Here is a 13,977-nt window from a genome sequence, read left to right as displayed (position 1 = left end):
TTTCCTTCTGTCTCTCTTTCCCTCCCTCTTTCTCCCTCTTTCCTTCCCTTCTACCCTTTCATCCTTCCTTCCCCCCCCCTTTCCTCTCTCCTTCCCCCTCCACCCTTTTCCTTCCTTCCCTTTTGTCTTTCCTTCCATCTCTCTTTTCTCCCTCCCTCTTTCGCCCTCCTTCCTTCCCTTCCACCTTCATCCTTCCTTCCTTCCCTCTTTCCTCCCTCCCCCCCTCTTTTTCCTTCCTTCCTTCCCTTTTGTCTTTCCCTCCATCTCTCTTTCCTCGGTCCCTCTTTTTTTCATCCTTCCATTCCTTTCTACCTACCTTTTTGTCTTTCCCTCTCCTTCCTTCCTTCCTTCCTTCCTTCCTTCCTTCCTTCCTTACTTCCCTTTTGTCCTTCCCTCCATCTCTCTTTCCTCGCTCCCTCTTTTTTCATCCTTCCATTCCTTTCTACCTACCTTTTTGTCTTTCCCTCTCCTTCCTTCCTTCCTTCCTTCCTTCCCTTTTGTCTTTCCCTCCATCTCTCTTTCCTCGCTCCCTCTTTTTTCATCCTTCCATTCCTTTCTACCTACCTTTTTTGTCTTTCCCTTCCTTCCTTCCTTCCTTCCCTTTTGACTTTCCTCATTCTCTCTTCCCTCCCTCCCTCCCTTCCTCCATTCCCTTCCACCCTTCCTTCCTTCCTTCCTTCCTTCCCTTCCACCTTTCCTTCTCTTTTTCCTTCCTACTTTCCTCCTGGGGAATGTTTAGTTGGGAGAAGAGAAGATTGAGAGGGAACAGGAGAACCATGTTTCCAGATTTCAAAGGGTGTCCCATTGAGGAGGAGCAGGAGAGGGAAAACTGACTTTCTGCTGCTCTAGAGATCAGGGCACAAGGGAGCAATGGGTTCAAATGGCAGAGAAAGAGATTCAACTGAAAAGATTAGGAAGAACTTCCTAATCTTTTCAGCGTTTTGATTGTGCCTTCTTGCATGGCAGGGGGGTTGAACTGGAGAGCCCTTGGGGTTTTGTTCCAACTCTGAGATTCTAGAATGCTCTATGAGGAGTAGGCAATACGGGGTCTAACGGAGACACTTTTTCCTCTCCTGTCCACCATCTCCTCCTGACCAAGGCTAACCCTTTTGGGATTCAAATGTTTCCTGTCTTTCCTTCACTTACTTGGTATTACTGCCGCATACCAGTACTGCCATCTGTTGAGGAGTTATGAAGGTGGAGGCATTACTTTTCATTCAACCCTCGTATATACCACTTAGACCTGCCAAGGCTTTTGACTGGAAGTCAGAGGTCTTGGTCTCAAGACAAAATACCCCAAATACACACTGAAATCTCCCTTGAGGCAGAGATCCACTTGGCATACTCTTTCCTCTCCTTAGAGGGGAAAAAATAATATTTGATTTCAATAGCGCAATCTCTGCTGCTGCACTTCAATTGCTTTAAACCTGATTGCATTATTTATCCCATTTTCAATATGTTATACTCTCAGTATTATATTTGGTTTTGATTCACGTGAGCCACTGGCTGCACGAGGAGCTTAAGAGCAGAATATAAAATCTATTACATGCTAAATGCTAACTAATAATGCTAATGACAACACTTGCAAAGTAAGCCAGCGAGCAAATTATATATTTTACATTCAAAAGTGACAGATTAGCTCCAAACATTTCCAAGGTCTGCTGAATTCTGTTCAGCGGCTCGTCTCTGGGGGAGGGGGGAATGGCAAGCTTTCCTTCCACACTTTTGCACGGTTTACCTGGCTGCCAGCACATGCCACTTCCCACCGCAGGTACTTGCCACCTGTCCAGCCCTCGGAGCTGAGAAAAGGGCTTGCTAACACTCCAATCTGAGCACCTGACAGACTCCTAGAGACCAGCGCACACATTTGCAAGCCAGGAGACCAGCACTGCCAGATAGAATGCAATGGAATATGTGAACAAGACCCAAACAGCCCATGCCGTATGTCTTTGGAGACTGGGAAAGCAGGGCTGGGGAAACACATACAACGCATTTCGACTTTCCTGACAAAACAAGCAAGTTTAGAGGTTGCTCAAGCGGAAGAATACACACATAAATCCTCGGTTGCGGTTTTCAGGCCACATCCCAGGAGAGGCCCCATACTGCATTTGAGATTTGACCTGACACAAAGATTGGCTTTGGAAGAAAAACTAAAAAGGGGAAGGTCTGAGAAACAAGGTCCAAGGAAGCGACTCAGCACCAACAGACAGAATGCAAGTGTCAAGAGAAGGAACTATTAACTCCCCAGATAAATATATCTGGAGGGCGACTAAAATGATCAAGCGTCTGGAGAACAAGCCCTATGAGGAGCAGCTTAAGGAGCTGGGCATGTTTAGCCTGAAGAAGAGAAGGCTGAGAGGAGATATGATAGCCATGTATAAATATGTGAGAAGAAGCCACAGGGAGGAGGAGGGAGCAAGCTTGTTTTCTGCTTCCCTGGAGACTAGGACGCAATGGAGCAATGGCTTCAAACTACAAGAGAGGAGATTCCATCTGAACATGAGGAAGAACTTCCTGACTGTGAGAGCCATTCAGCAGTGGAACTCCCTGCTCGGAGTGTGGTGGAGGCTCCTTCTTTGGAAGCTTTTAAACAGAGGCTGGATGGCCATCTGTCAGGGGTGATTTGAATGCAATATTCCTGCTTCTTGGCAGGGAGTTGGACTGGATGGCCCATGAGGTCTCTTCCAACTCTTTGATTCTATGATTCTGTGATATTATCCAATTTTCATTTAAGTTTTAAAGAGATACAGGGATCTGTCTTATGGTTATTTTTCTGAATACTGACAGTACCCTTTGCACCTTGCCCTTAGCACCAACCAGGAATCCATAATCAGTAGTAAAATAGTTTTTTTTTTAAGAGAGTAGATATACAAAGGGAAAAATCACCAAAAAGAATGAGAAAGGCAAAATCCAACAAGTAATCAGAAAAGGTCCTCAATTTGTAAAAACCAACCAAGCTAGTGAGGATTAAAGCACTTAAAAGGCAATAGTCCAAATAATCCAAATGGTGAAGGAAAACAAGAATTATAACATGAGACTAATCCGAGAAAACAAAAATCAAAACATGAATATGAATCCAGAGAAAAACATGGCTATAAGAACTTCTTAAAACATGAATCAAAACTCCCAAGCACTTGAACTAAAACATGAACTAGAAGCAGGACTTGATATGCTTACTTTTAAGCAGTGTTGCCTGATCTGAAATCTCAGTGAGACCATCTCTAATTTAAGGGCTGCAAAACATGAAGACATTTCTTTGACCTTGAGGTTCTGGCTTGTGAAACTTTAACTGCGCTTCTGTCTCATGAATTTGTTTGGATTTCCTGCATCTGATGTTATTTTCCCTCAGATCCAGTCTGATATCCCTGTCTAACCCAGGTGTTCTTGGTCTGCCACATCTTTATCAGTGATTGTTAAGCTCCTTGTGGACAAAGGGACATCTCCCTGTCTGTTGGAGTCCAAAACAGTACCACTTTCAAACTCCGTCTCACAGATAGAATCTTGCTCTGAAGTCCCACATTTCAATCATCAAAAGAACCATCTACCACTCTCCCCAATCCCCTCATCTTCTTCTATCTGAACCACAACAGTTCCAGATGTTAGTGCCAGCAGATGTGCTACAGCTATTAAGGGTTAAAGAAATGGTAAGAATGCCAGGTATTTTCAGGCCACAACACAAGATCAACCCTCCTGCCTTGGCCCTCCACCAATAATCTATTGGGAGAAGACAACTAGAACGTATGGCACTTGACGTGTGGAAACCGCGAGGCTCATAATTAACTGATTAGAGCACATGCGGAGTTCCCATACAACATAAATCTCTGTGTGTAAAAAATGCTGTGGACTATTGAAGGTGTCAGCTTGAGTCTCCCCTGCAAATCTCTCTTCATTAATGCTTCATGCTGCGCCAAATGCATCGTAATGAAGCTACTGTGAATAGAGTTACATTCATGGAGACACGTTACTGATGTTAACCATTTCAAAGCCAACTTTAACGTCACTTGCCTCTCAAAAACAATGGCAAACCCTGGTCAAGGGGTATCGAATTTTGCTTACGGAGAACAAAACCCATGATTTTCTTTCAGCTAGATAGGAAAATACTATAGAATCATAGAACCATTGTGTTGGAAGAGACCTCATGGGCCATCCAGTCCAATCCCCAGCCAAGAAGCAGGAAAATAGCATTCAAAGTACCCCCAACAGATGGTCATTTATTCATTCATTCATTCATTCATTTATGGTACTTATACCCCGCCCTTCTCACCCCTGAGCCTCTGTTTAAAAGCCTCCAAAGAAGGAGCCTTCACCATACTCCAGGGCGGAGAGTTCCACTGCTGAACAGCTCTCTCTCACAGTCAGGAAGTTCTTCCTCATGTTTAGGTGGAATCTCCTTTCCTGTCATTGAAGTCATTGTTCTATTGCGTCCTAGTCTCCAGGGCAGCAAGGAAACTTGCTTCCTCCTCCCTATGACTTCCCCTCACTTCTTTCTACATGGCCCTCATCATGCCTCCTCTCAGCCTTCTCTTCTGTAGGCTCAACATGCCCAGCTCTTTAAGCTGCTCCTCATAGGGCTTGTTCTCCAGACCCTTGACCATTTTAGTCGTTCTCCTCTGGACACATTCCAGCTTAGAGTCAACATTTCCCTTCAATTGTGGTGCTCTATAAATTGAGATGTTCCACAAGCAGATATTCTATGGTAAATAACCTTGTGAAACAGTGCCATTTGTGTTCATTACCACACTGCCGTGACATTTAGTTTCATCTACTTTCTTTAGCAAACTCATCACACCGTCAAAAGGCTGCTAAATGTTGATGGATTCCAATTCCCAACATTCCAGGCTAGTATGGCCCATGATCAAGGATGATGGGAACTGTTATTCAGCATTGCAAACTTTCCCTATTACAGATCTAAAAGGGGATATCTTGTTATGTTGTGGGGATAGGGAAGTAAGTATGAAAGAATTACCATTTCCATCATTTTGTGTTTGGTTCTAGAGTTCTAAAATGGTCAACTTTAAGAGCTTTTTTTGCACATGAGATGTTGGACATTTGCAGAAAATGTTCTGGGCACAACTGTCAAATTTTCATCTCAGGAATCTGACAATTAAGTAACAAAGTGCGCTCACAAGAGGGTCAAAGGTCTGGCACTGTAGCAGACCCATTAAGACGAAAATGCAACTTAACCAGGACTCTCCTCTCCTCATGATAAGATGGAAGGAAATAGAAAATATTCGACACAGCACAGCTCTCAAACAGAGCACTTCGTTGTGGTCCGGATGGATTGTATATCAGAAGCAGTTCCTCTGGGGCATTAATCTCTTAGCTTTGATTAGTGAGCTAACTGTTCAAAATCTTCTGGAATATTTGCCATTGTCTTATTAGATATAATATTTCAGGGAAAAACAGAATAATTTTAACCAAAATTGCATTCTTCGTCATACATATCCACTATCCAGTATTCACAGCTACGCGGGCTGTTAATTAATGTCAAAAGCAAAATGTCTATTGAACGGAGACTGGGAATCGAGCCGGGGAAGGAGGAGAGGACAGGTTACACCGCAGACTACAACCTGCGTCACCCCAAGAAATGCACCACAAGGAATATGACATTTTAGCTTTGTTATAATGTAAATTAGGAAAGGTACGAAGAGAAAGATAGAGATGTATGAACGAAAGGCAGTAGTTAGCCTGCGTGAAAAGCCTGCTAAAGAAAATAAAGTTTTTTGACTTGAGGAGCAAATTAAGACATTTGGGAAACCAGCTGTATGACACCTCTGTTATCTATCCTATAGCACAGAAAAACTTTATTTTCTTTAGCAGGCGTTTCTCAACCTGGGGGTCGGGACCCCTGGGGGGTCCCAAGGGGGTGTCACAAGGGTCACCAAAGACCATCAGAAAACAAAGTATTTTCTGTTGGTCATGGGGGTTATGTGTGCAAAGATTGGCCCAATTCTCCTATTGGTGGGGTTTAGAATGCTCTTTGATTGTAGGTGAACTATACATTCCAGCAACTCCAACTCTCAAATGTCAAGATCTATTTCCCCAAAACTCCACCAGTGTTTACATTTGGGCATATTGAGTATTTTTGCCAAATAATAATGGTTCAGATCCATTATTATTTGAGTCCACAGTGCATTCTGGATGTAGGTGAACTACGACTCCAAAACTCAATTTCAATGCCCAACAAACCCTTCATAGAATCATAGAATCATAGAATCATAGAATCAAAAAGTTGGAAGAGACCTCATGGGCCATCCAGTCCAACCCCATTCTGCCAAGAAGCAGGAATATTGCATTCAAATCACCCCTGACAGATGGCCATCCAGCCTCTGCTTAAAAGCTTCCAAAGAAGGAGCCTCCACCACACTCCGGGGCAGAGAGTTCCACTGCTGAACGGCTCTCACAGTCAGGAAGTTCTTCCTAATGTTCAGATGGAATCTCCTCTCTTGTAGTTTGAAGCCATTGTTCCGCGTCCTAGTCTCCAAGGAAGCAGAAAACAAGCTTGCTCCCTCCTCCCTGTGGCTTCCTCCCACATATTTTCTGTTGGTCATGGGAGTTCTGTGTGCAAAGTTTGGTTCAATTCCATTGTTGGTGGAGTTCAGAATACTCTTTGACTGTAGGTGAACTATAAATCCCAGCAGCTACAACTCCCAAATGTCAAGATCTATTTCCCCCGAAACTCCACCAGTGTTCACATTTGGGCATATTGAGTATTTTTGTCAAATAATGTTTCTGATCCATTATTGTTTGGTTCAATTCCATTGTTGATGGAGTTCAGAATGCTCTCTGATTAGTGAGCTAATTAGTGTTCTATAAATCCTAGCAACTACAACTCCCAAATGACAAGGTCTATTTTCCCCAAACTCCACCAGGGTTCACATTTCAGCGTATTGGGTATTTGTGCCAAATTTGGTCCAGTGAATGGAAATACATTCTGCATATCAGATATTTACAGGACTATTCATAACAGTAGCAAAATTACAGTTATGAAGTAGTAATGAAAATAATTTTATGGTTGGAGTCACCACAACATGACGAACTATATTATGGGGTCATGGCATTAGGAAGGTTGAGAACCACTGCTATAGCACATCTTACACTAAAGGCAGACAATAATGAAAAGAATCTGGATGACGACTGACTCAACCACAGTCCATGTGAAAAAGATCTTGGAGTCTTTGTGAACAACAAGTTAAACATAAGCCAACTATGTGATGCAGGAGCTTAAAAATCCAATGGGATTTGGACTGTATCCAAAGGATCAAGGGAAGTCATGGTGCCTCACTATACTGCTTTGGTTAGACCTCACCCAGAATCCAATTCTGAGCACCACAATTCAAGAGATATACTGATTCTAAGACGGAAGGTGTTCAGAGGATGTCAACTAAAATGATCAAAGGTCTGGATACCATGAGTCCCCCTGAGGAGCATCTTAAAGAGGTAGATCTGTTTCACCTCCGGAAGACAAGGTTGAGGGGAGGCATGATCGCCTTGTTTGTATATTTGAAAGGATGTCATAAGGAAAGGTAAGCAGGCTTGTCTTCTGCTGCCCTGGAGATTAGGACGCAATGGAGCAATGGGTTCAAATGACAGGAAAGGAAATTCCACCTAAACATGAGGAAGAACTTCCTGACCATACGAACTGCTCGACCATGGAACTCTCTGCCTCAGTGTGTGGTGGCAGCTCCTTGTTTGGAGGCTTTTCAACAGAGGCTGGATGGCCATCTGTCAGGGGTACTTGACAGCTCTGGTTACATCCCATATAGACTACTGCAACGCTCTCTACGTGGGGTTGCCTTTGAAAACTGCCGGGAAGCTCCTAATGGTGCAACGAGCGGCAGCCAGGTTGCTAACGGGATTAGCACTCAGGGAGCACACAACTCCTCTATTGTGCCAGCTTCACTGGCTCCCAGTCTGCTAACGGGCACAATTCAAAGTGCTGGCTTTAGCCTATAAAGCCCTGAATCAGTGGTTCTCAACCTGGGGTCCCCAGATGTTTTTGGCCTACAACTCCCAGAAATCCTAACAGCTGGTAAACTAGCTGGGATTTCTGGGAGTTGTAGGCCAAAACCATCTGGGGACCCCAGGTTGAGAACCACTGCCCTAAATGGTTTCAGTCCTGCTTACCTATCCAAACGTATCTCTCCTTATGAACCATCTAGGACTTTAAGATCGTCTGGGGAGGCCCTGCTCTTGATCCCGCCTTCAGCGCAGATGCATTTCGCAGGGACGAAAGACAGGGCCTTCTCAGTGATGGCCCCTTGGCTATGGAACACCCTCCCCAGGGATATAAGATCGTCTCCTTCCCTTCTAACATTCTGCAAAATGGTTACGATCTGGCTCTTTGAGCAAGCTTTTTCTACTGGAACATAATTAGAGGTAAACGAATATATGGAATGACTGATGATGCAACTGGACAACGATTTTAGCAAGGAGATGCCGAGGATCTTGTTTTTACAGATATATTTCCTTTTTATGTTACATTTTAATTGTTTTAATAATTGTTTTAACTGTATTTTGTTATGGCATCGAATCGCTGCCAACTATGAACCGCCTTGAGTCGCCTCTGGCTGAGAAGGGTGGTATACAAATGCGATAAATAAATAAATAATACTTTGTGCTTTTCCTGCATAGCGGAGGGTTGGACTGGATGACCCATGTGGTCTCTTCCAACTCTATTATTCTAGATAGGGGGGGATACACTACATGATAGGGGTCATCTGCAGGACACTTTGTGGCTCAAGCAACAAACCATGGGTAACAGAAATGTGGCTTATTTGGATAAGCCAACCCATATGTCTATCTCCTTAAAGCACAAACCAAAGATGAGATGGGAGGCTACACAATGCACACCGGGATTCCGCATTACCTCTATTTCAGCACAGTGCGCTTCTACCCTTTGCACCATTTCCTCAGCCTCCCGAACGCGGAAAGTCAGCTGGGGAGAGAGCTCTGATGGGTTCAGTTCGTTGTCGTAGGAATCCAAGATTGCTCTCATTCCATCGCGTGCCTGTTGCAATGAAGAAAAGGAAACAACAGCTTTTTACTAAGCAGATCCAGGTTGCATGTTCTAGCTGCCAGAGAAGCAACGTTTTCATTCCTTTCCTCCTGGGAGAGAAGGCTGTTTTCCTGCTTTATAGTTCTGCCTCTACATCTCTGACACTATTGTTGACAATTCTAATTAAACAAAAATATTGGAATGGGGAATACATTGCCTTTAAATAAACTCTTCATTAGAAAGCTATGTTGCTCACAGAGGCAGATTCACATGTGTTGCCTCCTCTGCCACATTAAAAATACACAACGAAAAGAATTAAAAGCAGAAACAGTACAAAGCGAAATGGCCTCTTTGGTATACAGTCAGATTCAGAAAAGCATCAACATGTTACTCAGGAGACAGGAGCTAAAATGAGCACTAAAACAGATTCCAGTGAGCATTGTGTACTAACACTGCAGATGCAACGCTTACCACATCAAACAGGATTTAGATGGCCTGCTACATAACACAGAGTGAAGTTTTAACAACATTTCCATCCACAATTTGACAGCAGCTGCATAAAGAGTATAACGAGTCTACACCTATTTCATGAACTATTTTAGATCTGTATATAGTATAAGATTAAACCAGTTCACCAAAGTTCCTTAGCCTAAGATGAAATAACTAGCATATGAACTGACACATACATGTATATTCTCTTAATCCAGCATTCCTCAACATGGGTGTCGGGACCCCTGGGGGGGTCACGAGGGGGTGTCAGTGGGGTCACCAAAGTCCACCAGAAAACACAGTATTTTCTTTTAGTCACATGTGGGAAGTTTGGTCTAATTCTATCATTAGTGGGATTCAGAATGCTCTTTGATTGTAGGTGAACCATAAATCCCAGCAACTACAACTCCAAAATGTCAAACTCTATTTTCCCCAAACTCCACCAGTGTTCACATTTGGGCATATTGAGTATTCATGCCAAGTTTGGTCCAGTGAATGAAAATACATCCTGCATATCAGACTCTGAGTCCACAGTGCTCTCTGGATATAGGTGAACTAGAACTCCAAAACTCAAAGTGAATTGCCCACCAAACCCTTCCAATATTTTCTGTTGGTCATGGGAGTTCTGTGTGCAGAGTTTGGTTCAGTTCCATCGTTGGTGGCATTCAGAATGTTCCTTGATTGCAGAAGAACTATAAATCCCAGCAACCCAAAAACCAATCACTTAGCATTACTATGGAGTTATCTCCTCAGGAAGCTGCACTGACTATGAGAAACCGAGCAACTGTTAATTGTGAGCTACAATACACAACAGTCTCTCTGGGGCCATCACCTTTCCTTCCTTCACAGTTGGCTGGTTTTCCAGATGTTCCTCAGCAATGTATAATATCCAGAGAAACAATACCAGCTCGGATAATCCAGTTCCCTTGCCAAAACTTCTGCAGATTGGACAGCAAAAACTCCGTCTCTGCAGCCTGTCAAAACTCCAAGAAGGACCCTTTGTGATCTCAAGTCTTTTTTCTCACTAGTGTCCTATGAATTATTGAGAGAAATCTGTTTCTCTTTGCCAACCTAACAGCACTGAAATGCTTCTCCTGTACGCTTCCCCTCAGGGGGAAAAGCCAGTCAGGAGAAGTTATTAATTTATTTTGCCCGTATAGAAAGGATCTCAAAAGGAATTGGCACCTCTTCCACTCTACCATCCAATGAAAAAAAAAGTTGCACTTCAGAAATCGTACCTGTAAGGCTAACAAATCTATAACCCAGCATTTCTAGAGTCAAGATTCTGGGGCCGTCTCCAACCCGGCTGTCAAAACGTCAAATGTTTAATAATCTACCAGGCTGAAGAAGGGCATATAAATTCAGTGTGAAAAGGAAGGTGGGAATACCTGCTGGAAATGTTATGGATGTGTTCAAAACACTTTTGGAAATGAAAGGTCAAACTGGAGAGGTTGGTGATGGCTCATCGGATGAAACCAAAGGACAGCTTCAGGCAACAGAAAGAGAGTTAATGAAGGGGAACAGGGAAGGTGGATGAGGGTTAGACAGGTAGATCGGGCACAGCTACCCCAAAATGGACATTTTGCTTCAAAGTGTCCACACAAATTAAGCTACGAAAGGGTTCAACGGGTCAACGTGGCCTACCATGTGCGGAAACTTCACACTTCCCAATTTCGATGCTGCCTAAAGAGACTTTACTCTCAAACTGCAGGAGTCAAGGATGTTTTCAGGAGATACGTCTCCACTTGTGGCAGCCCCTGATTGATAGGCAAGTCTTTACTGTAAAGCTGCCAAGCAGATGAAAGGTCCATCAACCCAGGCAAGGCATTTCTGCCATCATCAGCTTTGACACTAATGCAGGCCTATCACAATGTCAAACAGTCCCGCAGACTCCCTCCACTTCCCTCAAAGAGCAACCAATATCCTCAACTGAGCAACTGAATGTTGCTTTCTTGCAGCAACTACTCAAAAATCACTAAGTTTAGGAGAAAAATGGATCATAAACTGCCACTATTAACCAGAAGGTGAAAAGGCAATTAGCATCCAGCAAATGCAGGGTAGAAGGGCTAGATAAGCCAGAGTTTGGATCTATTCTGAAGCATCCTTTTCAAGCTCACACATATTTGACATTTCTGGTCACATAGTTCTTTTCAGCAATGCAGTCAGGAAGAACATATACAGCAGTGGTTCTCAACCTTCCTAATACCGCGACCCTTTAATACAGTTCATCATGCTGTGGTGACCCCCAACCATAACATTATTCAGTTCTTGTGGGTTTTTTCAGGCTATATGGCCATGTTCTAGAGGCATTTCTCCTGACGTTTCGCCTGCATCTATGGCAAGCATCCTCAGAGGTAGTGAGGTCTGTTGGAATTAGGACAATGGGTTTATATATCTGTGGAATGGCTGGGGTGGGGCAAAGAGCTTTTCCTGTATGATCCTGTTATGATGTGTACACTACCTCTGAGGATGCTTGCCATAGATGCAGGCGAAACGTCAGGAGAAATGCCTCTAGAACATGGCCATATAGCCCAAAAAAACCCACAAGAACTGAGTGATTCCAGCCATGAAAGCCTTCGACAATACATAACATTATTTTCATTGCTACTTCATAACTATAATTTTTCTATTGTTATGAATCATAATGTAAATATCTGATAGGCAGGATGTATTTTCATTGTTACTTAACTTTCTCCCTGAGATTCAGCCATGAGGGGGCACTCCACCCCTCTCTAAGCCTGCCCTCCCCCCAGGCCCATCCTCCCTAGCCCTCCCTCACCTTCTCACTTCTCTCCTCCTTCCTCTTCCCTCTTGGATCCAAACCTTACCCCCATCACTCCCGTCTCTTCCTCCTAAAATGGTGGAGAGGGCAGAGGGGATGGGGCTGATTGACATCACCACCTCCCTCCAGAGAAGAAGAAGAGACCTCTGGGAAGTGAAGGGTGTGGGGAGAAGTTAGCAGTGTCTTGGTTCCTAAGACCATTGCAAATATGTGTTTTCCGATGGTCATAGGCAACCCCTGTGAAAGGGTCATTTGACCCCCAAAGGGGTCGCAACCTCCAGGTTGAGAACCACTGATATATAGTAAGAGCACAAACAAAAACCAAGGACAATTTAAACTCATTATGCTGGACAACTGGATCTGGTTTGTAGTAAGAAGGATGCTTGTTTTATTTTAATGTTAAAATCAATTAATGTTATTTTAATGTTAAAATGGTTGGAGTCTAGAATGCTATATTTTTTAAAAAAGCAACACAAAGTTGTGGTCCTTGATCCCTAACCTGCAGAGAGGTGGCACTTTCTATTTTTCACTCTCTGAAAAGGTAATATATTCCCGTATATCTCTGTTTAACTTTTCCAAACCAATGTCACTGTATGGGAAAAACTCTTTCCAGAGAGGAGAACTGGGACAACTAAATCCCTTTAAGCACTTTATTTTTTATCTTTTTGGCATTTATTTCACATGCCAGTAAGGTAATGCCCAAGATCCTGCAAGATAGACTCCAGCAATATATGGAGAGAGAGTTACCAGATGTACAAGCTGGGTTTAGAAAAGGCAGAGGAACAAGAGACCAGATTGCCAATATCCGTTGGATAATGGAGAAAGGTGGGGAGTTTCAGAAAAACGTATCTTTCTGTTTTATTGACTATTCTAAAGCCTTTGTGTGGATCATAATAAATTATGGCAAGTTCTTGGTGGTACATTTGGGAATCCCAAGTCAACTTTCCTGTACCCTGAGGAATCTGTATAACAACCACGTAGCAACAGCAACAACAGACCACGGAACATCAGACTGGTTCAAGATTGGGAAAGGAGTACGGCAGGGCTGTCTACTCTCATCCTCCCTATTCAACCAGTATGAAGAACACATCATGCGATGTGCAGGGCTTGACAAATCCAAGGCTGGAGTTAAAATTGCTGGAAGAAACATGAACAGCCTTAGATATGCAGATGATACCACTTTGATGGCTGAAATTGTGGAGGGGCTGAGGAGCCTTCTAACCAAGGTGAAAGAAGGAAGTGCAAAAGCTGGGTTGCAGTTGAACATAAAAAAAAAACTAAGATGATGGCAACCAGACTGATTGATAACTGGAAAATAGAAGGAGAAAACGTGGAGGCAGTGCAGACTTTGTATTTCTAGCGTGAAGATGATTGCAGACGCAGACTGCAGCCAAGAGACATTTCCTTTTTCGGAGGAGAGCAAGGACCAATCTCGATAAAAGAGTGAAGGGTAGAGACATCACACTGGCAACGAAGATCCACATAGTTAAAGCAATGGTATTCCCCGTAGTAACCTATGGATGCGAGAGATGGGCAATATGGAAGGCTGGGTGAAGGGAGAGACATTTTTGAACTGTGGTGCCAGAGGAAAATACTGAAAGTGCCTTGGACCACAAGAAGATCCAACCAGTCCATCCTCCAGGAAATAATACCCGGTTGCTCACTGGTGGGAAGGATAAAAAAGCCAATAGGATTTTGGCCTGCATCA

At 43.5% G+C, this 13,977-nt stretch overlaps 1 protein-coding gene across 1 annotated transcript in view; it reads right to left on the bottom strand.

The window, feature by feature from the left end:
- Window positions 1–13,977, bottom strand: part of LOC132782155 (mitotic spindle assembly checkpoint protein MAD1) — a 788,899-nt gene that overhangs the window by 530,815 nt on the left and 244,107 nt on the right. Inside the window, exon 12 of the mRNA XM_067461825.1 lies at window positions 8,870–9,010. Coding sequence (XP_067317926.1) covers window positions 8,870–9,010 — 141 coding nt within the window. The remainder of the gene's footprint in view (window positions 1–8,869; window positions 9,011–13,977) is intronic.

This window comes from Anolis sagrei, chromosome Y, assembly GCF_037176765.1.
Source record: "Anolis sagrei isolate rAnoSag1 chromosome Y, rAnoSag1.mat, whole genome shotgun sequence".
In the NCBI taxonomy this organism is placed as follows: domain Eukaryota; kingdom Metazoa; phylum Chordata; class Lepidosauria; order Squamata; family Dactyloidae; genus Anolis; species Anolis sagrei.
Note: the sequence above shows the minus strand (reverse complement) of the source record. Positions and strands in the feature narration are given on the sequence as shown.